The 25,465-nt window shown below is 34.5% G+C and overlaps 1 protein-coding gene across 2 annotated transcripts in view; it reads right to left on the bottom strand.

The window, feature by feature from the left end:
• The window catches only part of Hdx (highly divergent homeobox), a 146,945-nt gene extending 122,283 nt beyond the window's left edge, over positions 1–24,662 (bottom strand). For both annotated transcript variants that reach the window (XM_074062793.1, XM_074062792.1), the window contains exons 1-3: positions 24,517–24,662; positions 11,160–11,306; positions 4,847–5,959 (exon numbers count right to left, since the gene is read on the bottom strand). In XM_074062793.1, coding sequence (XP_073918894.1) covers positions 4,847–5,959; positions 11,160–11,306 — 1,260 coding nt within the window. In that variant the 5' untranslated portion in view covers positions 24,517–24,662. The remainder of the gene's footprint in view (positions 1–4,846; positions 5,960–11,159; positions 11,307–24,516) is intronic.
• Between the last annotated feature and the right edge of the window lie 803 nt (positions 24,663–25,465).

Here is a 25,465-nt window from a genome sequence, read left to right as displayed (position 1 = left end):
CTTTCCAATTGTGAGTTCATATGAGTATTTTTATTTATTTAATTACTTCATTTATGTTTTTTGAGATAGGATCTCATTGTGTAGCCCATGCTAGCCTCAAACTGCCTCAGCATTCCGAATACTGGGTTTACAGCTGTGTACCACCTGGTTGCATGACAAAATTTGTACGCCAGGGATGGTACAAGGAGCCTTGCACAGAGTGTATCATTTCATGTTGCAGTGTTCCTGTGAAGTTGATGTTATTAGCCATATAACATAAAAGAGGAAACTATAACATAGAGAGGTTAAATCATTTTCATGAGGCCATACAAGTATAAAGTGGCAGAGCCTAAATTTGAATACAAGTCTTTTCAAGCTCTAAGTCCATGCTCTAAATGATTATGCCACGCCATCTTTATTTTAAGAGGATTACTATTCAAAAAACAGCTGCTAAATTTTATTATATTCAAAATATTTTGTAAAAATGGTGCCTTAAAAAATAGAGAGACTAAAAAAAGGTAAAACTCCATGTGAAATTATCTGTAAGGGTGTGGTAGGCCTTAGAAAAAATTAAAAATAAAACTACTTTCGTGGACCTTTCAGTAATTCCACAAAGTTAAAATGGTTATGCTACATCAAAAAAGCATAAACAGTACTGAATGAATAATAGCTTCCTGAGCTGGAAGCTTATTTTCATCACTTATTAGCTATGTGATCTTAGATAAAAAATTCAAATAAGGATAAAAATAAAAATGCCTGTCTAAGAAACAAAAACAGAAACAGAGTTTAAGAAAAATACTTATCTGTCCTGATTATAGTGAAGATAAAATGGTATAGTATATATAAAATAATAATGGTGTCTGGCACTTGGTGGGTTTTCATCAAATTGTAGATGTTATTGTTATAACTATTATTAAAAAAACACAAAAGGGATAAAGAAGTATAAAAGCTTAGATGAATGAAAGGGGGGAAGTTGGGGAGAATATTACTTGGTGTAAGCCAATGTTACTGTAAGCATGCTTTTTAGTAAAGAGCAAACATAGACACATGTGTTCACTCTCTGGTGGGCCAGGTTACAGAGAGTACTTCCTATGCTACATTACTGCTGTTCATTGTGAAGCAGGAAGCTGTAAGATGGAGAGTCAGGACAAGACTGTTCTTTTTAAAAAACAAAAAACAAAACAGGTTTGTGGAAGATTGTGTATTGTTTAAGTAAAGGGGCTTAATTTCTTCTTTCAACTTGATTCACATGCAAAAATGGTCTTTAAATTGGCTGAAAGCTTGGAAGCATCTTAAATCCTAATAAGCACTAAGCATTGCCATTGAACAGACAAGAAAATCTAGCCTGTAATAAGGAAAAATGATAAATATCCATGCCCTGTTATTTGATTTCTCTAAAGCAGATATTTCAGAGGGAAGATCTATGCCTGAAGAGATGTTTTCATGTAGGCTTATACCTCATTGAAGAGATTGTTTGAAGCATATCTGAACAACTGAACATGTGAAGCAGTAAAGAAATTATACTTATTTTGTTCACAGGCCTAAAATTGTTTTGTTATTTTGAATACATCTTTTCCCTGTAAATGTTTTTAAATTGATTAGTGGTTGACTTAACATTTAATAAGGCTTTTACTTTTAGAAAAAGCATTTGGCTAAGTTACTGCAGGTTCTGATATCTCATCGATTGGCAACTAGAGAAATGATTGACTTGCCTGGCTATGTACCAGGGAGACACATTTCATCTAGTGACATAGCTCCAAACTGCATGTATGTATTCAAGAAGGTGATTCTAGGTAATTTAATACTATTTTAGATACAGCAATGTCCTGAAGAAAATCCCCTTACCTTTCTGTAGCATCTTGAGGACGCTATCAGAAAGCATACCACGGTGGACCCAGAGTCACAGGTGAGAGAGGTTCTCCTCAAAGATAAATTTCTAACAGTCAGCCCCAGACATTTGTAGAAAACTCAGTCTGTGGCTGAAGGAGAAAAGTTATTGGATCAACTGTATACTATAACCAGGACATTACTACCAGAGAGAAAGATAAGAGACATCATGACCTCATTGCTGCCCCCACCTGACTGGGGCCTGTATCCTGAACTTGCTACCATGGTGGACAGGAGGGGCATTTCTGCAGAGAATGCTTAAGGGGGACAGCCTGGGAGTTATCCCCGCCCCCAACCAGGACCCTGCCCTCTCTGCAAAGGTAACCACTGGAGGTCTAAGTGCCGCTGCCTCCATATGGAAGGTGAGGTGCTACCTTTTAAGGGTTGATGGGTCCCGGCCACACTCCACTTCTTGGCATCAATGTTGAGGAGCCTCAGAGTAGCCATTATGGCAGAAAAACAAAAGATCATTTTCCAGTAGACAGTGGAGCTCATTTCTCTGTTTCACCTTTCTCTCCAGGTCCCTGGTCCAATGACAAAAGTTATCATTTGGGGCAAATCTGGCCAGCCCCTAGAGCACTAGTTTACCCGGCCTCTGGCCTGCTCTTTGGGAGACCTCCTCTTCTGTCATTCTTTCCTTACAGCTCCTGAAACTCCAGTGCCTCTGCTGGGATGGAATTTACTATCTCAACTGAAAGCTCAAATTCTCCTCCCTCCAGGCAACTATTTCTGCTGTCCCCTCCTTCAGGAACAAATAGATTCCACAGTGTGGACTGATGAGATGAGTGTAGGGTGAGCCAGACTGGCCCTTCATATTCAAATAAAACTCAAAAATCCCTCACAGTTTACAACAAGGGCTACTAATTAGTTGCTCCAGCCCCTATAATAAGTTTAGAATTCTTATAGGAGTTAACTTTGGAATGCAAGTTACAAAGTAAACAACTTGAAAGGATATGGATAGGTAGTGAACGTATTTTTTGAGAAGTTAAAGGAAAAAGGAATGTTTTTGGATGAGAAAGGATTTTGTAAGGAAGTGTTTGTCCTAAAGATTGTTTCAAATAGGAGGGATAAGGACAAACCATCAAAGGCTTTAGTATGTTATATAAAGGTCTGAGTAAGTTTTAAAAGTATATAATAAAAAGCTTTGGTGTATAATAAAGTAAAAGTCGAGTATAATCTAAGAGTTGCCTAAAAGATTTTTAGGGCCATGTCAAACTAAAATCAAATTCTCTATGTTTATAAAATAACAAGGTTATCTTAATATTGTTCTGCTCTGAGTAACATCTACAAAAAACCATTATAGAGAAAGATTTTATCAAAGAAAATATTCATGTTTTCTGCTGATCTTGTCAAGCTTTAAATACTACTAAATCAGAGTTCATTTACACATTTGCTTATGTGTCTTAAATGACCACCTTGTAACAGTGTTGTGTCTATACTTTATCTAAATATTGTACAAACATTTACCAAATTATATTAAAAATGAGCTAGAGCTCTCTTTTATCCAAGAGTGTTACATTTAAATCCTGACAGCCCCTGCCTCCCACAGGTCACCTACCTAGGTGTGGCCTTAAAGGGACAGACTCACTCCCTGAGTCATGAGTGAATCAACCCAATCCTCTGTTTCCCACTCCCCCATTCCATAAAGCAGCTTAGAGCTTTCTTGAGAGTTACAGGATTTTGCAGAATCTGTATCCCTAGATGTACAGTCCCTTAGCAGACACCTTTTATGTTCCTGCTAATAAACTTGCCTCCAACAGACCCTGCTCCTCTGGCTGACTATCTACTTTATCTTAACCTTCTCAGGGAACTTCTCAGAGAGCATGCAGACCGTATACTGCCCCACCCTCCAACAATTTCTGTTAAACCAGGGGATCTTGTTCTCCTAAAGCATCTTCTACCCTCTCCATTGGGACTTCGGTGGACCAGCCCTCATCTGGTCATTCTCACAACACCCACTGCTGTCAAGCTCAATGGGATCCCCTAGTGGTGGCACCTCTCAAGGAACAGTTAGAAAAACCAAGAAGGGAGTTGTAGGACACTTGGAATCCTCTAGGGAACAACATTTCACAGTGGTTCTCCTGGCAAATGCCCATCCTAATGCCTGTGTTCTTGCTCTCCTATTCTTAAGCTTCCTCCCTTGTATCATACTGCATGTCTACTATTGCTAATCAAAAGTTTAAACAGTTGTACCTGCAGTGATATCAACCTTTCCAAATCTGTCCAGAGGACTGCTACAAGGGTCCCCACCAGAACTCAGGAGTCTGAGGATCTTGCCCTATATAGCAGCCCCTGCCAGCAAGAAGCAGCTAAGAGGCCAATGCTTTGCCCCAATTTCTGATCCTCAGCCTCTACCTTCATCAGTATTAAAGAAAAAATGGGGGAATGATAGAACAATAATGTTGCCATTTGTAAATCGGCAGCCATTTTATCCTCAGGCCTCACTTGAGAAATGGAGCCACTTCCAATAACAGCTCTGCCTCTACCGGAGACTCCCATGCATGCACTAACTTCCTTAACCTCCCTCTTCTATAAAAACCACGCCTGGCCCAGAGTCTGTGCTGCACCATCTTTCCCCGGCCAGCCTGGCGGTTTGAGCCTGCCATTAAACCTTGCTCTTGGATGTGAGACTTTTCTTGTGAGCTTTCTTTGTGATCAGCATTTTTCCTAACAGGAAGTGCCATGCTTCCCATAAAGCTACCATTTCTTGAACAAAACCATTCTAAATGTCAGGAGAAGGCTACCATGTTATAAAAATGACTATATTCCATTTTTAAAAACTCATTATTTTTAAACATAACAAAGAAAACACAGGATTCTTGAAGAAGTTGACCCCAAACCAGCACTTCAAAGGAAAAAAATCTTAAATTACTTCAAAATATTATTTAAGTGATACAGGTACTAAGTCTAAGTGGATAAAGTTTTTTAAACCAAACATAGCTTTAAAAAATTTTTTTTATAAAATAAGTTTACATATTACCTGGTAATTGTTTTGGTTTTGTGATAACCTCACTTGGTTTGATGATGCAAAATGTGGAGAAAAATTACTCCTTGAAGGATTTGCATTACTGTACATTGTAGTAGATGCTGTATGTAATGAGGTCCGTGGTGTCAAATGGTAGTCTCTGTTTTGATACAGTACATTATCTGACAAATCGTTAACATTCACTACTTGTGAATTTGGCATATTTCTTCCTAGTCTGGGCAAAGTTGTACTTTGGTTCTCAGTTCGAAGGGAACTGCCACTTTCATAAAATCTTGAATAGTTTGGTATTTGTGATCCCATTGATGCCAGCTCTTCTTCTCTGGCATATTCATCCTCAGCATCTCCAGTCTCCATTGCAATGGACAAACAAGTTCCTTCTGCTGAGCTAGGCTTGTGTGTGGCATTTCCTCCCAGAATTCTCTGGGGATAATCACTGACTGCCAATGAAAACACTTCACGAATTTCCAAGTTTTGTGTTCTACAGTAAGGGTCTCTAATACTTGACTTTTGCCCACATAAGTTATGTGATGCCAAACCTGTATGTTCAGGTTTATATGACCTTTGAATCCCAACTGGCTCAATTTTGCAAGGTCGGTGGCACAAAGATGGCTTTTGAGGTACTGTCATTACAGAAGCTTGAACTGAAGAGCTTCCATAGTTTTTCTTTGTGTGATTGTATACTGAGTTTCCAGCATTTAACACGCTTGTCTGTCTTGACAATATAATGGTTTTTTCACCTAGGAGCAGGGAGGCATTTTTACAGTGTGCTACTTGTCTTTGAACAGGAATGTGCAACTGAAACTCATTATCGTTTTTACTGGCTGCTTTCTGAATGGGAATTTTATTTGCTTCTGTAAGTTGTGTATTTGTATGCTTGGTTGTCCCTTGCCTATTTGATGAACTGGCTGGACTGTATATGCCAGTTACAATGACATCATTATTGGTAGAAGTCCAAGAAGATTGTTGGCTTGAGGGTCGAGCAATATTAACCACATTTCTGACTGTAATATCTGGAGCTGCCAAAGAGGTACCAGAAACAGTTCCAGTTGTTGTTCCTGATTCAGAATTCTTACTACTCATTTTTCTTCGCTTATTGCCAACCCACGTCTGAAAGGATAAAAAATAGTGTTATTATGAAAAAAAAATAAAAAAAGACAAAATGATTTTTAAATGATAAATTATATTCTTTGTTATGGAACCAAGGCCTATACAAAGGTAAAAGAAAAAAGGTACAGTATGGAAAATTAACTAAAGTATAAGAGCAAAAATGATTAAGGACTTAGGAACATTGAGAACACAGAGTATTATTGCTCCTCTCTACCACAAAGCCCATGTAATTAATATGTGCCAAGAATTCCACAAATTCTTATATCCTTTGACCTAGTAAGTAAATTTCTAGGATATTAGCCTAAAATGTGGTCATTGATATAGACAAAGTTTATGTGTAATGATGTTCACTGTGTTTATTTATAATATTAAAAAGTTGAAAGGATCCTAAAGGTAGGGTCTTTAATGTCATTAGAAAATGCTCATCATATTATTAGATAAATATACATTTATAATCTTCAGGCTTAATGATTTCTTTTGTGTATATATATCATAAACATTAATTTTTAGAGATATTCATAAATACTAACTATATTGTAATACACCTCATTTTACAAGCATCTTTGTGATGTTGATTAATTAGAATGCAATACGAGAAGGGAAATTGCCAAAGTCTGATATTGTCCAAGTACTTTTAAAAAAAAGAGTTCTGGTTTTCCCACAGCCCCACCAAGAATTTGCAGTTTTTTGTAGTCTTTAATAATCCAGGAGTTTATAAAAGATAAATGCAGTTTTGATTGGTCTGAATGGTTATTATACTAAATTGATAGAATGCTCACTATTACCTTTACCTATATTAATATTGGCATGTTTGCTTGTTTAAACTTATTTATAGGAGCAATATTCTACTAAAAATAGTAATGCTTTACAACTCTATGTGATATTTTTGGTTTGTCATTAATTTATGGTAGTTATTTTCTTCTTCATATTCTTGTCTGCTTACCAAATTTTATACAATGAATATGTATTACTCCTCTAAACAGAAAAAAGTTATTAATAAGAATAATACCAGTGGTTGACATTTAGGATTTGATTATAAAATACATACTTTTATGTAAGTAATATTTATAATTATCTTAAAATTATTGCACTGAATCATGGTTCTTCTTTAAGTATGCAATAAGAAATATTGCATTCCATAATATGATTACTAAAGCTTATAATTATTCGAAAATGCATATTGTATGACAAACATCCAGAAAACATTAATCTATTAAGATTAAGCAAAATAAATGAATAAAAATTTAAATGAACTAATCTAGTATAAATGTTGTGCAAGATATGTCTGTGTAAATTTTCTTGATGTGTTTTTGAAAACCACATTTAATTTTAATTTAACATTATTTAATTTTCAATGTTAATTTATGCAATGTATAATTACATATAACATTAATGTTGGTGTACTAATGTAAATAAAAGCTAACATGAGTTGAATCTCTCCTTGTGTATTCTTTACATATTTATTAACATCTTTGATAAGTGCTATTTTTCTAATTTTATACATAAAGAAACTGAGGTTCATAAATAATAAGTACCTTGGGGAAGGATATCCTGCCTACAAGTTACAGAACAGAGTCAAAGTCAATCCTAGTTAACTTTAAAACACATTCCTCTTCCAGTATCTTGCAGGTAGTGGCTAGTAACTCCTGAACTAGTCATCTTTATTGTTGTTTTACTGTAATAATCACTTGTCCCACAAAGGAAATATTCCAGAAACTGTGATGCTCCCTTTTGTTTCATGTGATGTAGAAGAATTTTAAACTCATTCTGATTTCTTTCATGAAACAGCAGGATTGAGAGCTACAAGCCAAAGGATATGTAAATATAAATGTCACAGGAGATAAAGGAGAAAAACTAAAAGGTTCTAATGTATTTACTGAAGAGAAATATTTTAAATGAATGTCTTTAGATAACTATAACTTTCCAAAAGGTGAAATTTATTAATTTTCAAAATAAGTTTCCAGGTTTAGCTTTTCAAGTAAAAAGAACATGGGAAATATGTTTGCACATAATTTTTACAAAAGTATATAAGCATTATATAAAAATATTAATGGGAAAGCATAGTGAATTGGTAAATTTGAATTCAAGAACTATTAAATCTAGAGGAAAGGTCTAGGCCACATTTCAAAAAATAAATCCACAACATAGTATGTTCTCATCACATATTACCTACCTTAACTTAGGAATTTTAAGAGTGATCTAAGCTCATTGCAAATTTATGATTTATTTGTATAGTTTTATAGTTTAAACATATTGATGTATATTATGTATAGCTGTCTATATTATTTACTAGATATTTACATTATGTATTCATTGAAAAGTATAATGCAATAGAATAATATGTACACTTGAAATTCAGCTATCTAGCAATCTAGCAACCTCTTGTCCAGAACACAGCTAGCACAGATGTTACAAGATTTAATGTGCCTCACTAATAAGACAACTCCTGACCTTAATACCCACTTTCTCTGATTTTATAATTTGGTGAATGCTGGTATGCTATTCTAAAACAAATTTGAAACAACAAAATAGGAGGGGCATTGCAGAGGTCCCTGATGGTTAACACCCTGACAGCACTCACACTAAAAATATTCAATAAACATTGCCATTAATTGCCATTAAAAAGGAAAGACATAAAATCAATGTAAGAAATCACTAAATAGCAGTCTGAGTTTCTTTAATAAAGGGTAAAATAGCTTCATATACCTTATCAAGTTGTAAGCATTATCATTTTATAGCACAGTAACACGACTGGTTTCTGTAATGAAAGCCCTGAGTCAAAAAACTCAATTATTTGCTCTGTTCTCTAGTCAAGAAAAGTACAAAAGTATAAATTTAAGAAATAGTCCCACTTCAAGTGCTGAATATAAAGGAAATTCATTGCTTGAAGGTACCCAATAATTTAATTAACTTTACCAGAAGTTTTTTAGTTTTAAGACCCCAAATTTACCAAAGTTTATCAGATGTAAATATTTTCCACGTTAAATGCCTCATTAGTGAGGAGTTAAAACATGTCAAACAAGATAGATATGAGAATTTGGAGTGAGGAAGTAGGAAAGCCATACTACATAGAAAAAAAAAAAAAGAAAGGAATGATTCTTGAGTCACTAATACTTGGTCTGTATAAAATTCTCTCTTAGCTCTCTTTTAGAAACTCACTGTCTAAATCTTTTTTTCCTTTTTCTATACCTCATTCTTTCTTTTCTTATTCCTTTATCTTATTATATTTATGTTTTGCTTAGATGTTTTAAGTTTTTAAATTGTCTTTATATTGGGATAAAATGCTTAATGCAGTGGGACTTGAGTTCTTCTGAGTAAAAACACAGTACTATATTAAAATAAAAAAGAAAGGTCTCTTTCAAGTAGAACACATAATCTTATGCAAAATATGGAGGAGGGCCTGTGGAGAGGTAAATCCTCCAACAACTCCCTTTTCCTCTGAATGCAAAAGCAATCAAAGTTGCACTGGGATTTAGATTAGGAAGGCTGAATTTCTGAATAATTTATACTTTCCTGGTTTGGAGAGAGTAAATCTGTTCTATACAATTCTTTATAATTTATTGTACAACAATATACTTGCAATCCTACATTCTAAAAATGTATACCTGTCATTCACATTGTTTGTTTTAGATTTTCATATTATTTGGAGTATAAATACCTACTTATCAAAAATCTTAGTATTCAAGCACAATCAAATAAGTTATGAGGGAAAGAATTATAAATAACTAAAATAGCAAATTGGAAATATGAAAGATAGTCTACAATGCAGCTGTTTGGGAAGGCTTTTCACTTGAAGGCAATGATAAGAGAAAAGGGGGAATAGGAAAATAACAGTAGAAAAAAGTTTACATTTATAAAATTCAATCTCATCAATTTGAAATATTCTATATTACTTTTCTAAGGCAATTAAACATTTTTCTCTGAAGTTTAGTAAATGTAATTTCAAGTAGTGCACTTAAAATTATCAATAAGAGACACTTCTAGTTCTTACATAAATATGAATATGTTGGGTCACTGGGAGGGTGGCAGCTCCAGTTCATTGTCATAAAGATATCAGTTTTGTTCTTTTTGGAATGCAAGGTGATTGTAAAGTGACTGTAAAGAAAATGTCTTAGAGCAAAGACAGATACAAAATGGAGACAGAGATGTTGTTTTTCCTGTTTTTAATTAATTTGTGCACTCATGTAAGGAATCAGTGCTTTTCAGCAAAACCAACTTGAGCGCCTCTTACGTCTCAGCAAATAAGAGACAGAGATCCTGGATATTTTCCTCCAGAATTGGTGGCAAACTTTCCCATTTGAAGGTGAATATATTATTTAATCTTTAAGAAATATTTCCCAAAGAATTCTGCTTATCAAAGAATTTTATCTCTAGGTTCTTTGAAGGTACATAAAACAGCAAAATAAACTCAAAAAGACGTCTTTTCTCTTTCCCAAATCTGCCTAATAAATGCCAAGGATGTGAATGTCGCTAATCTTTGAATCACTAAAGGTGCATACCAAAAGGATTTGTAGCATGTTTAAACAAATACAGAAGGACCTAAATCCATGACAAGTTCTGTTAGATTTTTCTCTTACCTCCTCTCTATCACTTTCTCATTGCCTATCACAAATATGTAGCAGCTTCGATTTTTTTGTTTTTACAACTGAATAACTGCGGTTGTGATAATTTCCTCCCTTGGGATTTCTTGTCCCTTACTTGCTAACCATTAAAATGCATACATTTTACTTGGAGGGAAAAAATATTCATAAAACAAACTACAGATTAGGTTTTCCTGAAAAGACAAAAAAAAAATCTAAAATAGCAAATGGTTCAGGAAAAATTCTAAAGCAACAACAAAAAATCTAGTTACATAGAGTTCCCCCAGGAAATACCTGTTTTATTAGCATTTGTGGAGGTAATATCTAGATTATTAATTGGGGTCTTAAAGAAAGCATAAGCTCAAGAACTAATCTTAATGGTATTTATTAGTCCAAGAGACAGGAAAAAAAAATGTTCACATTTTAGTGTTTCAAGGTATGTATAGGAACAAATATATACCAAATGGTTATCTCATTTATTAAAAATAGTATTTTTATGCCAGGGAAATGAAGCTGTGTATAAAGTTAGGACTTCATGCCCTGAATAGTTTTTCTTACATTAAGCAAATATCACTTGTAATAAAAAGTTATAAATTCAAGTGTTAGACCTCAATACTTACCCTGACTACACTGAAGTCCAGCTTAGTCTCCTGTGCACACTGTAATATGAGCTGAAAGCAATTTTTACTTTGATTTGTCATTCCATTTTCATAATAACGCTGTAAAATCCTTTGTTGTTCTACAGTAAATACAGACCGTAGATTCATCTAAAAATAAAAGAAGATACTCTGAATATTGGAATAAAAATTTGGTATGTGTAGAATTTGTACACTTTCGTTTTTCAATACAATTTCGGTACTTCTGAGCTGCAAGATTTCCTTACATGAATTAATCCCCAATAACGGGCAGTAATTTGTGTGCTAAAGGGAGATATCTCCTCACTGAAAAAATGTATGTAGTACACATACTGAATTTGCTCAGAGAAGTACCAACTTTAAAGACAAAAAAATGAAAACAAAAACAAAAAAATAAGGAAAGTTCTTATCTGGTTCGTCTCAGTGCATGGAGGAAAAGGGTCTTTCACTGAAATAAATATTTATAGCTAGTAAAGCCAGAGATGGTGGTAGCCATAGGTGTTCAGTTATCAACAGGGACACTCACTGTTCTTTGTCAAGCAAAGCATCTGGCATAGTGTTATAATCAGAAGCTGTGCTCTGGAGCAAAAGGATGCTTTTATTTTTTCTCTTTCTGGGACAGAAGGGTAACTTTTATACATTAAAACAAAACCTTTCTTTAAAGCTTAAAACCAAACAGAATGGTTTAGTGACTGTGAAAATTTGTTTGCTTTAAGCAGTATTACCAAATTAAGTATTTTAATAACTACAGTATGTTAATCCAAATTCAAATTCAGTACATTTTACTAAAAATAAACCATGTAAAAACTATGTGCCTTCTAATTAAATTGATACCATAATAATTAGACAAGATAAGTTAATAAAAAGCAATTCAATTTTCCTGCCAATAGATAAGGTGCTTAACATCAAGGATAAAGAACACTGTACATTTCACAAATAAAAGGCAAGCCATACTATATTTTAAAAGATGAATTATAGGAGTGTGTTTTTCTAAAATATCCTTGTGACTTGATTAAGGAAATTTTGGATTCTTGTTAAAAGTTATCATACTGAAATTGTTATTCCTGAAAGTTGACAGACAGAAAGCCTTTCCTAAGGAAAGTTTCTCTTTAAAATTAGGAAAACATTAAAAAAAAATCATATGCCAGACCAAAGAGAAATTTTGGCAGTGTATTGAAACCACCAAGCATGTTGAAATGGAAATAAAAAAAAAGTTCCCTTCCTCTGAGTACTTTAAATAATAAAGCCATCTAATAAGGAAATTAAAGAGTGTTATAGTCATAAACTGCAATTTGTGTGCCTGACTTTCTTGCTTGCTCACATGAGCACCTCCCTAACTAATATTAAGAGATCTGAGAAAATCAGATGTGAGAGAGGGCACAGGAAAGATGAGTGTACAGTTTCTCCCTTAAACACTTAGAAGCAAAGACCTCCACTATCTAAAGGGGGGTTCTGAAGGTGGAATGTGAAAGTATAAACATCTTATCTGCAACCTGTTCAAATATTCAAGAATGTTTGGGCCAGCGAGAAGGCATAGTATTCATCAAAGAAATTTTTGCTATAATGACTGCCAGCTTTCAGAGAAATTTGAGGTTCTTTTTACTAAATGGTTCAGTCACAATCAGGAGATCCAGAAGATGGAGGTCAAATACAAGAAATACCTCATCTGGTGTGAATTTAGAAGTAAGATAATTTGGAATGGGTACAGAGGATGGTGATAAACTTCAAATTATGAAGGCCTAATTGGGGCAGTGATTCTGATCATCCGCTGCAGAAATGTCATACTGAAAAATCCTAGACTGCAAGATATGGGTATTTCCCAAACACGACAATGCCTGCCCTAATAATACAGTAATATTTTCCTATTGGCTGACTGCAATTGTTACCCTTACCCATTGATAACAAACACACTGAGTACTAAAATTACTGTGTAATTCTGACAATAGGCAATGCGGAGACTTTTTTTAGTTTTTCACTTAAATTTAATAGCAGAAAGGCCACTTTGTTCAAGAGAGCTATTTTTATTTCAAATTGTATGAAATTCGTTCTTTACCACAGCAACTAGATAACCTCATTTGAACAAGATAACATGTCATTATCTCTATCCACCTTAGTTATCTTGGTTTATGGTATTAAATGACCTCACAGACAAAATTCTTACCCATTTGTAAAAAAATCAGAGAGTTTTAAGAATATTCATTTGTGGGTTGGGTTCTAATTTATGTGGAAGATAAAATGACACATCCTTGATTTCATGGTAATAGGGTTCACAAGGCTGGAGTGGGAAAGGTAGCTGAATTAGGACACTAAATACTGGAGTAACATGTCATTTAGCCTTACTTCAAGATTTCCTAGTCTAATATTCTACGCATCTATCCACTTAGTACATGCCAGCCAATAGGAATAGGATAACCTGTGGTCTACACTGACTCCACTGCTGATTATGTGATAAATACTGAATTTCCTTGAACATCCATTTCCTAGTCTGTAAAATGCTGGGTGATGTGACTTATCTTGCCTATCAGTCTGAGCTGCAAAATAAGACTATTTCTTACAAGATAAGGTGAGAGCTCCTTTATCTAAAATTGTAAAGCATATAACAGTTATAACATATTTTTATATTTAGTATAAGCACGCCTTTCAGATGATCATTTTGAGATGATCAATTTCAGGTGTGGAATTTCTCAAGTCTCTCTCAGGTTTAAAATTTATTGTTTTAATGAGAACTCTGAGACATTGGGAGAAGATAAATTATGCTTAGTATATTTTATTCAAGAAAACAGAATAATGAATAAGTAAATTTGTTGCTGTGGAAGTATTTAAAGCATACAGCTTGTAGGAATGACTGTCTCCTTAGAGGTTCCAGATACCTAAGTCTATTTCAGATAAATTCTGATACAACAATACTTTAAAATAATTGATGCCATATTTACACCCAGCTCACTGCTTTAATAATGTCATATCTAGTTAAATCATGTGTAAGGAGCCCTCAAATATATTCATATTCTTTCATTGACTTGACTTTAAAAAGGGGGTGAGTCCATAAAATATCACTAATTAAAATATAACACATTCCTTTCAATATAAAAATTCAATTTGGAGATAAGCCATTGATTTTTTGTTTACAAAGTGTGGAACTGATCTTAATACAACACTTAATATATCTTTATTTTGGACAACATATCTATATGAACCACTGGTTTTTTTTGGTAGTACTGGGGTTTGAACTCAGAGCTTCACCCAGGTACTCTAGTGTTTGAACCACACTTCAGTTCTTTTTACTCTTGTTATTTTGGAGATAAGGTTTCATATTTTGCCCAGATGGGACTGGACCACAATCCTCCTATTTTATGCTTCTTGCTGTAGCTGAGATAACAGGCACATGTCCACAGACCCAGATATTTCTGTTGAGATGACATCAAATTGGCCTGGAACCAAGATCCTCCATATCTCAGCCTCCATGTAGTTTGGGATGACAGGTGCTCACCACCACAGCACCCAGGTATTGGTTGAGATGCAGTCTTGAGAATGTTTTTGACTAGATTGGTCTTGAACTGTGATCCTCTCGATAACAGCCTCCCAAGCAGGTAGGATTACAAGCATGAGCCACCAGCACCCAGCATTACTGTCTTTCATAACCAGTATTAATTTTCATGTTTAAATTTACATATAGTAAAATTCTGTCTTTTGGGGGTACAGGTCTATTAGAAAAATGTGCATAGTCATGAACCCACTATCACAATCCAGACATAGAATAGTTCTACTACTTCAAAAAAAAAAATCCCTTATGCTGCCTCTATATAACCAACTTCTCCAGCTAATCCCAGCTCTTGGGAACCACTGATCTGTTCCTATAATTTCAACTTTTAAAGACCATTTAAATGGAATCAGAGTATGTAGCCATAGCGCATCTGAAATTCATTTGTGTTGTGTATGTTATCAATAGCTTGTTCCTTTTCCTTTCAGGGTAGTATGCCATTGTGTGAATGTACTTCCCTTAATCCATTCATCCATTGAAAGACACTTCTGCTCTTTCAAACTCTTAGAAATTATGGGCAAACCTGATAAGAACAATTGCATAAAAAGAACACTTGCACAGAGTGTTAGGTATACAAATAGGTGCTCATTTCTCTTGCGTTTAACTTTCTTTTTTCTTTTGGTGGTACCGGGATTCAGAGCCTTGCACTTGCTAGGCAAATGTTCTACCACTTGAGCCACACCTTCAGCCCTTGAATTTAGCTTTATAAGTAGTTGTTAAACTGTTTTCAAAATTGACTGCAAAAATTAACCTACTTACTAATATTCATTGAAAGGTTCAGTTCCTTTACCTCCCCATGTGCATTTGTTATTGTCAGATTTTTTTTAAATGTCGCCATTCTAATAGGTATATAATTGTATATTATTATTATTGTAGTTTTAACTTATATTTTTCTAGTGACTAATGATGTTCAGCATCTTTTCATATACTTATTTGCCATCTATATATCTATCTTTCCCTGCAGGTGTCTTGTTCAAATATTTCCCAATTTTTAATATTTTGTTTGTTTACTCATTATTGAGTTTTGAGGGTTTATGATATATTCTAGATATAAATCCTTTATCAGAAATATTATTTGATTTTTTATATTCATTTATTCATATGTGCATACATTGTATGGGCCATTTCTCCCCCATACCCCCGACTCCCTCCCTCTCCCCTCTACCCCCTCGCTTCCAGGCAGAACTTGTTCTGCCCTCTTCTCCAATTTTGTTGAAAAGAAGACATAAGTAATAATAAGAAAGACGAGCATTTTCGCTAGTTTGAGATAAGGATGGCTATACAGAGAGATTCCTAGAAATATTATTTGAAAGGCTTTTTCTCTATTTGTGGCTCATTTTAAAAATTTTATTAGAATATATTTTGTAGACTGGAACTTTTCAATGTTGATGAAGTCCATATATCTTTTTTTAAATGTTATGCTTTTTAAATGAAGTATGCTTAAATGTAGTTATTCTATATCCTTTATATTCCCATATGAATTCTGGAATCAGTTTGTCAATATTTAAAAAATTCTTACTGGGATTGTGATTGAGATTGTATTGAACCTATAAATCAGTCTAGGAAGTATTATAATCTTAATATTAACTCTCCCAATTCATAAATGTGTGTAATGATTTAGATCTTGTTTGATATATAGTTTTTAGCATACAGAGCCACCACATGTCCTATTAAATTTAAATCAACATATTTCCTGTTTGGGAGGGAGGATACTATTGTAAATAGCATTTTAAAAATTGGGGATTGTTCATTGCCATTTTATTTACATACAACTGATTTTGTTATATTGCATATTATGTATTATATTCTGCAACTTTGCAAAACCAAGGATTGATTCCAGAAGCCTCTTGGTTGAGTACTTAGTATTTTCTACAGATTTTGTCTATTTTTTTCTGTCTTTATTTTCATTGAGTTCTGCTATTAGGTTTAGTGCTCACTTCATTCTGGTTTGTTTGGATTTCACTTACTCTTTACAGTTTCCTAAAATAGAAATTTACACTGTTAATCTGAGACCCTTTTTCATTTTCAAATAAAAGCAATTAATGTTATAAACTTATGTTTAAGTACTGCTTTGGCTGCATTCTACAAATTTTATTGGAGGTATTTAATTGTCCTTCAGTTCAAATTATTTTCTATTTCCCTTGTTTATTATTTAATTAAAATATATAGCGATTTTTCCAAATATTTTCTGCTACTGATTTCCACTTTAGTTTGGTTGTGATTAGAGAATATACCTTTCATGATCTTAATTATTTAAGTTTTTTAAAACTTTTTTTTATGGCTCAGAATGTGGTTTCTCTTGATGAATATTCGAGGTACAGTAGAAAGGTATGCTGTTGTTGGGTGGACAGCTCTTAAAATGTCAATTAGGTTGTGTTGGCCCATAGTGTTGTTTGCGTCTTCTACATTCTTAATTATTTTCTGACTACTTTATCAATTATTGAAAGAAGAATGGTGAGGTCATCAAGTATATTTATGTGTCTGCCTATTTCTACATTTATATCTATCAGTTTTTGCTTTATGAATTTTGGAAATCTATTATTAGGCACATATGCATTTAGAATCGTTATAACTTTTGGTGAATTGACTCTTTTCTGCAGTCATTATGTAATAATCCTCTTTTTTCCTGGTACTATTCCTTGTTCTGCATTCAAGTCTGCCAGATGCTAATCAATTCACTCTAGTTTTGCTTTGATTACTTTGTCATATTATATCGTTTCTTATCCTTTTATTTTTAACATGTCTTTATATATACAATGGGTTCATTTTTCAAAAGTGTAGAGTTTAAAATACAATGACAACATTTTAAATTAGTATATTGATAGCGTACATTCAATCATTGATATAGTTGGGCTTATATGTACCATTTTATTAGTCATTCTCTCCATTTGATCTTAGGATTTTTTGTTCTTTTATTCTCCCTTTTCCAAATTCTTTTAAGTTATTTGAATCTATATACATATATATGTATGTGTGCTATATACTTATATAATTTATACTTAATTTTTTTCTTTCTACATATGTAATATTTTACAATTGCAATTATAATCATGTGGGTCCCTTTACCCTCTCTGTTTTTTTTTAAACACTATTTTTCTCCTGTCCTTCTGGTACATTGGTGACGTGAATATTAGATTTTTTTATTTTCCCACAGGTCCTGAGGATCTCTTCACATTTTCCTGTATGTTTTCTATTAAGATGAATTATTTATATTGATTTATCTTAAATTTCACTATTTCTTATTGTTGTCATCACCATTATGCTATTAAGCCCATGGAAACTTAAAAATTTTCAGATGTTGAATTTCTCAGCTCTATCATTTCCATTTGGTGATATATTCTAGTTTCTATTACTCCACTGAGAACTTCTAACTCTTTACCCTTTTCTGGAGGAGGATTATTTTCATGAAAAAGAACATTGTTGAAACAGCTACTTTAAAATCTTTTCTTATTATTTGAACATAGCATTCATATTGGTGCTGGTACATCTTCTTGAGTAAGTTTACATTTCATTTTGGATTTTCTTGAATATCATTTGTTAGAATCTGGATAAAGTAGAATTGTGATGGATACTGTTAGCAGGCAACCAATTCTGTCAGCTTCACAATGCAATTTGTTTTGCTTTCTGTGGGCAGGTCAGTTTAGTTTACAAATCCTTTGCTATGTAGCTATGGGTCTGTCCCCAAACTAGTGCCACTTGGGTAGCTGTTTCAATGACAGTTCTACTTTCAACACCTTTGTTATGCTGTTTTGCGTCTGTTCAATTCATAAGAAAGAAAAGGATGCATTTGAGTATTTTATGAGTTTACATCCAGTATTTGAACCCTTCTCCAACTCTCTGAGATTCCTTGAGTATTGTCTAGCATGCAGGGGCCACTTTATATGGTGTTCTATTAAGAAATACGGGGTTTCTCTTAAAGAGTTTATTTGGTTGTTCCACTGCCTGTGAAACACAGCTCCGCAACTAGACTCATCTTTGAGACAAAAGTGGAAGAGAGAGACAGAAACAGAAAGGGACTCAGCATGCTGTTAGAACAGCATACTGCTATCAGTTTTAGCCAACAATGTAGCACTCCAGAGTTCCATGACTGTAATACAGCCTTGGGTCAAAGCCTCAAGAGGAAGGCCATATGGTCGCTTTTCTAAATTCTGATTCCTCTCCCAATCTGCCTGCTTTTTTTCACTTTTCAGACTCTTTGGACCGTTAATTTTACAATCACGTCTAGAGAGTTTGTAATCAGCAAGAGAGAAAGCTGTAATTGCTTTTACTTCATCATGTTCAAAATTAGAAGTCCAGTGTTGTATTTAAACATTTACATCATATTAAACTCTAAGGACTTTTATTCCAAGTCAAATTAAACGTATATTTATTTAACTTTTACTTTGGGGCTGACATTACTGGCTGAGAATGTAAAAAAAAATAAAACAAAACAAAATTTTAAAAATCCCACATAATCACTTTTCTTTCTCAGAAGCTTTTGACAAATGAAAATGTGACTAAAATTTTAATAAATTATAGCTTAGAGAAAAAAAGAAGAAAATAAAAACTATTAGTAATAATATATTTCCAGGCATTTTCTCTTAGCATTTACATTTTTGACCATGACAATGCATGTCTTATGGGTAATTATGTACTGTTAGGTACCCTGAATAACTTGGTGTGAATATATTTAAAGTTTTCCCAGTTATTTTTATATTACCACAGCTAAGATATCTTGGGAAGTAAATCATTCAATAAATTGTTCCATTCCCTTTAACTTGTTGCATTTACAGTTATAATGTTAATAGTTTGTAATTACATGTTTTAGGATGTATACAATTTGTTGTGATACCTTCTCCCTCATTCTTCATGCTGGAAATTGTCATCTCTCTTTTTGGCTAGATAGTCTTTTTCTAAACATAAAGCTTTTGGTTTCACTGTGTTTTTTTTTTTTATTGCTTTTTTTGTATTCTATTTCATTTATTTCTGCTCTTATTTCTTCCTCTATGTTTGGGCTTATTTGCTCTTCTAATTGTAGTTTGTTAAGGTAATGCTCATGCAATAATTTTTCAAGCTTCCTATTTATCTACTGTGTTTCTAGTGATCTAAATTGTTTTCTAAGCACTGATTTAATTGCATTCACATACTTTAGTATGTTGTGATTTCATTTTCACTGATTACAAAGTACTTTCTTATTTCCTTTGTGATTTCTTCTTTGAACCATTGATTACTTACAAGTACTTTGTTTAGTTTCCAAATATTTGAAGATTTCCCAGAAACCTTTGTTTTATTAAGTTTTAGTTTGATTGCATTATTATCAGAGAGCATCCTTTCTAATTGCAAGGAAAGAAAGGCTAAGGAGATGTTTTCTTGATTTTCTTTTTCCATTCTGACAACAGGTTTAATGAAAATTAACTCAATTGGACATGAATCTACTCCTAAAACAATAGGACACCAAGGAGGCAGGACAGCTACTGTTGTATGTTTTTACAGATGGTAGCTGTGAACTGTAGTTTGGCTGACTGACATGGTACAATCTCATGTATCCAGTTTCAGTATGCCTAGACCTGTGATTTAATCCAGGCAGTTTTTCTACTAGCTGGCACAGCACAGGATGACTACTTGTACAGACAGGTGTCAATTTATCATACTGAAATTTTTGGAGACTGAAAAGTTTTCAGGGTGTCAGTGACAGGTTCTTAATATGCTAAACGCTCCAACTGTGTGTGTGTGTATGTGTGTGTGTGTGTGTGTGTGTGTGTGTGTGTGTGTTTTGTTGGGGATCAGACTTAGGGTCTCTTCTTATTAGGCAAGTGCTCCACTTCTTCTTTTTTTTCTTTATTCAATTACTCATATGTGCATACATTGTTTGGGCCATTTCTCCCCCCTGCCCCCAGCCCCCTTCCTCCCCCTCGCTTCCAGGCAGAAACTGTTCTGCTCTTTTCTCCAATTTTGTTAGAGAATAGACATAAGCAATAATAAGAAAGACATACTCACTTCTAAGTCACATCCTTAACCCTAGCCATTCCAGATGCTTTCTTATACAGAATTTATTTCTCTAGAATTATCTCCTTTTGCTTCCAAATCAGTATGCCTGAATATAGTATACTCAATGCAAGTATATGACAGCACCAATTTCAGTTTTAGTTGACTCCACTATAAAATCAATATCGACAATTCAATTTTTTACCCTGTGTAAAAATAGAAAACTATTTTTAGAGATTACACTGTATAAAAATAGAATACTGTCTGTACAATACAATTTAAAAAATAAAATGAATGGTTTTGAAACCTACAAAATTTCACATCATCTTTTAAAATTAGACTTTGTAGAAGTGGTATGGTTCATAGTAAATATACAAATACACACATACTGAGAGAGGACTCCAGAGATCTCTGCTAAAAATTTATTACCTTATCTTTCTTAGCCATAGCCTGGTGATAATGAGTCAAACAGACCTACATTAGTTTTCTGACTGTGACATTTAGTAGCTGTGTGGTCTGGACAAGTCAACTACTTTGAGCATCTGGTTTCTTATTTGTAAAATGGGAAATAATACTAAAAAGTATCTTATAGGCATGTAGTGAAGTTTAAACATAATAATACATTCATGTAAAGTTGGAAATACAAGGCAAGGTTCTTCAATCTCTGGGCATTTGATTCCTCCCACATAAAATGAGAAGACTGATTTATCATTAGAAAGTTCATTCCAGTTTGACCTGATAATTTTTTTAAAAAATTTTATTAGCATACATTAATAGTACAAAGGAGTTTTCATTGTGATAATTCTATAGGTGCATATCGTGTACTTTGAACAAGTTCACTCCGTGGACTTCTACAACTTAATTGAAAAAAATCCAATGTCATCAATGCTCTTATTCACTTTGGAATTGTAAAATAAACCTTGAAACACAAACACCACACTCTCATTTTTGATCTTTTATTTTAAGCTCTCTAAAAAGAACAGCATATTCCTAAGTATCACATTCTACCTATAACTGCCTAGTTGAACTATTTTGTCTATTGGTCTACATGTAAATGTCTAGGAAAATCTTATTTACTAAACAAGCTGGCTACAAGCTGAAACAACTTTGAGGGGACTCACATAATTTATATAATAAGAGAAAAGGTCAAAGCGAAAGAATTTTCCCTCACCCCTCACAGTAAACAACATTCATAGTTCACCTATGGTGATCTATGACAATTATTTTTAAATTTACAGGTTATAATACCCCTCTGAACTACTTTTTATCCATATTCTGAAATTTTAAACCTTGATATAACATTGAGATGATACCTCAAAGTGAAGCAGGAGCTGAAGAGAAATCTGTAATCTCATAGGCATGTTGTGAGATTTAAATGTGATGTCTCTATATCACGATTTCACTATCAATCAAGTAAAACTTGAGCTCTATGGAATGATGCAGTTTGAAGGCCAAAGGATATTGAAGTGACAACCTTTATATTATATAATAGCAATTATGGCAACAATCATGATAATCAGCTGTGTTTCAAGAGATGGGCAAATGAAAACTATCAGGGATAGTCAATACAAAACAGGAATTGAAGATATAATGAAATAAAATTGAGTAATTAATAGATTTCAAGAGAAGATATATGATGCAACATCATCAGAGGGTAGTATAGAACAATGGTAAATTTAGTAGCCTTCACTGAGAAAATTACAAAGATAATTGTCCCTTAGTCTTATTTATGGTAACATGATGTAAGTAACTTACTACATAGGGACGTCTATAATGCTTTTTTCCAGACTTACATGCAGGTTTATTCAGTTACTGAAGGATACCTTGCCTGGCTAATGATGAGTAAATTTTCACATGTGTACAGCTCTCTCTATAATAATATTACTTCCCTCTCCAAGGAATTGTTTTCAAGGAAAAAACAATCTTAGATGCCTAAAGCTATTTTGATTAGTCAGCCAGTTTGTGTGGGTAGATGATAAAGTAGATGGCATGGTTTTATTCCTTAAGGAAGGGTATAAGATCCAGTTAAGGAGTCCACTCTTTTACACACACACACAAACACACACACACACACACAAACACACACATACACTAAGAAGAAAATAGACAATAGCTTGTATGAAGTAACAAATATAAGAACTGATGTGGGAATTCTCAGAAAGGTGATCTATGTAACAGTTGAGTTAGACTTGGAAGGCACTTATGGAGAGGTATAACTAGAACAGAGCTTCCAAAGTGGGCAAGATTTAAATTAAGGATATCATGGTGGTGTAAGAAGCAAAGCTACGGAAGTAGATTGTTCAAGCAACATTAAAGAGAGTTGTGCACTGAAGAATAAAGTAAGATAAGGCTCCTGTGACTCAATGAGGCTATAAAGTATTATGAAATTCTTCAAAATCTAGGAATTTGACTTGGAACGATATAAAATAGGGAACAACACATATTTTGGTTACAGAAAATGACATTGAAGAAATGCTCACAGATCAGTTTGGTGGGATAAATTAAGGATTTGGGGCATAGCTGAACACTGGCTAGGAAGTTCCTTTAGTGACTAAAGTTTAGCAAAGAAAGCTTAAATTGCAAAGTAAGTGAAAATAGTGTGAGAAGTCTTTCAAAGGAAGATTCACAATGATTTTATAATTCCTTAACTACAAGAAATGGAGAAAACCTAGAATCATCTGTGAAATAAGAATCCTTGACAGGACTGTGGAGGGAACTACAATATTTCCTTCAAGGACCAATAGGGAGGTTGTTCTTCACAAGCGCTGAGAAACATAGCTCCTCCGAAAGAAGGGGTGCTGGACAAGGTCCCTTAAAATAGGAATTGACTTAGGTAATTTTAATATAAACACAGAGGAAGAAGAAAAAAGGACAGGACCAAAACTGGAACAGGGATTAAAGAGTTAAGGGACTGAACCGAGAAGAAGAAAAGAATGCAATTTTCTTTCTTTTATTCTTACAATGAATTGACCTCACTGTCTCTCCAAAAAGTTTTATGTTCAAAATACCTGAATGTCACCTCAAATCAGAGCTTCTTGAAGAGAAAAGTTGGATTCATTTGAATAATTAGTGATTTTTTTCTCCCTCCAAATGATTTCTCATCTGATAACTTTCCATTCCACAAATTCTTCAAGTCTTTTTCCGTTATTTCTAACCTAAAAATCTGAAGATTACTAATTTGCCTTCTCAAATTTATCAGGCCCATTTTGGGGATGCGTATACTCAGTTGGCCAAATTAAAAAATAAACGGCAGATCCCTCCACATCAGCTGGCATTTGAAACATCTCAAGGCCAACTCCTTAACCTTTCCCATATTCAGCCCAAACAGAGCTCAGCCCCACCCCCTCCAGGGAAAGGAAAAAAGCGCCTGCGCAAGCTCCATGCCAAGTGTCCTAGCCATGACCCCCCCACACACCCACCGATGTTCTGATGCGCAGGCGCAGCGTCCTCGGTGCTTGTGAGTAGGTCTGTGAGAAATCTACTGTCCAGTGAAATATAGATGTGGTAGAATTCAACCCCGTCCTTTCTTCCGAAGCAGAGCCGCCACTTCCTCATGCTACCCAGCCGAAAGTGCGTCCCAAACATCACCTTCTCTAGGATCAAGGTCCTATGCTTTCTGACAACGCTCACTGTATCCCTACCGTCAGATCATTTCTAACCTCACGCTGCTGCCAGCCTGTGCTAGCAGGGTAGCGGCAGTGGGACCTACAGAAGCAATACCAATTTGTTGGCCGCCTCTTCAGGCCACAGAAGCTACGGGTACCCCACTGGGCACAGCATTATCCTAGTGCCTTTCACACCCTCCTTTGCCCTTCACACACACCCAGGTTGGGCGCTTACCTCCGGCGTGGTGCGGTCACGGAAGGGATCAGAGGATCCCAGATCAGGCCAGTGTTGGGGCAGGCGGATTCCGCGAGAATTTTCCTGGGTTTCCACTGCCGCCTCAGACAATGAAATCAACGTGTCCGATCATCAATTCTCATCATGATCGTGACGTCACGAAAGACAGCGACCAATGGGAGCCCGAGATCAGCTCTGGACAGTCTCTGGCCTCAGCTCAGAACCCAAGAGTGGGGAGGGGGGAGGACAGATGGCTGCTTGCAGTTGGGCTGCCTCTTGCCGGCACATATCAGCTGGATCTATGGCCAGGCCTCTGTACCCCCTCTTTTGAATAGCTGTGAACATCCAGTATCTTTATGATTATAGTAATTTTATAACAGTCATTTAAACAGGTGATGCCTGGTCTTCTAATTTGAGATTCGCTTTCAGCAAAATTGTCCCACATTGCCCAAACCAAATGATAACATGAAGAAATACAGTTGGTGTTCAATTGACAGGCATATAGAGAGTTTTATTAAAATCTTTGGAATTTTTTCAATATGCTCATATATGTGACTGGTTGACTGTGTTGACTGAGGCAAGAAATTATAAGCTCTCTTCACCCAACCTCAATCCCTATTTTACTAGTACTTACCTTAATTACCACCATACCAGGAAAAATGTCAAGCTACATGTTTCATCAGTCACCACTCACTTGATACACTTCCCCAGTTTGCTGGATGCCATGGAAGATACAGAATTTGTTGGTTCTCTGCTACTATAGAGCTTGCAACATCATTTGAAAGATATGAATAGCACATTGTAAACATTAGCAATTATAAAATAAAGCACATGGTCATATGCTCAGTTATGAACTACAGACAAAGCCTACATTCTTTTATGACTGGAAACTTCAGTAAGATGGAAAATTGAGGAATCATTCTGTTATAATTGGAAATTGACTGTTAGT

Source organism: Castor canadensis, chromosome X, assembly GCF_047511655.1.
Source record: "Castor canadensis chromosome X, mCasCan1.hap1v2, whole genome shotgun sequence".
Classification (NCBI taxonomy): domain Eukaryota; kingdom Metazoa; phylum Chordata; class Mammalia; order Rodentia; family Castoridae; genus Castor; species Castor canadensis.
This window is presented reverse-complemented; position numbering and strand designations above follow the sequence as displayed.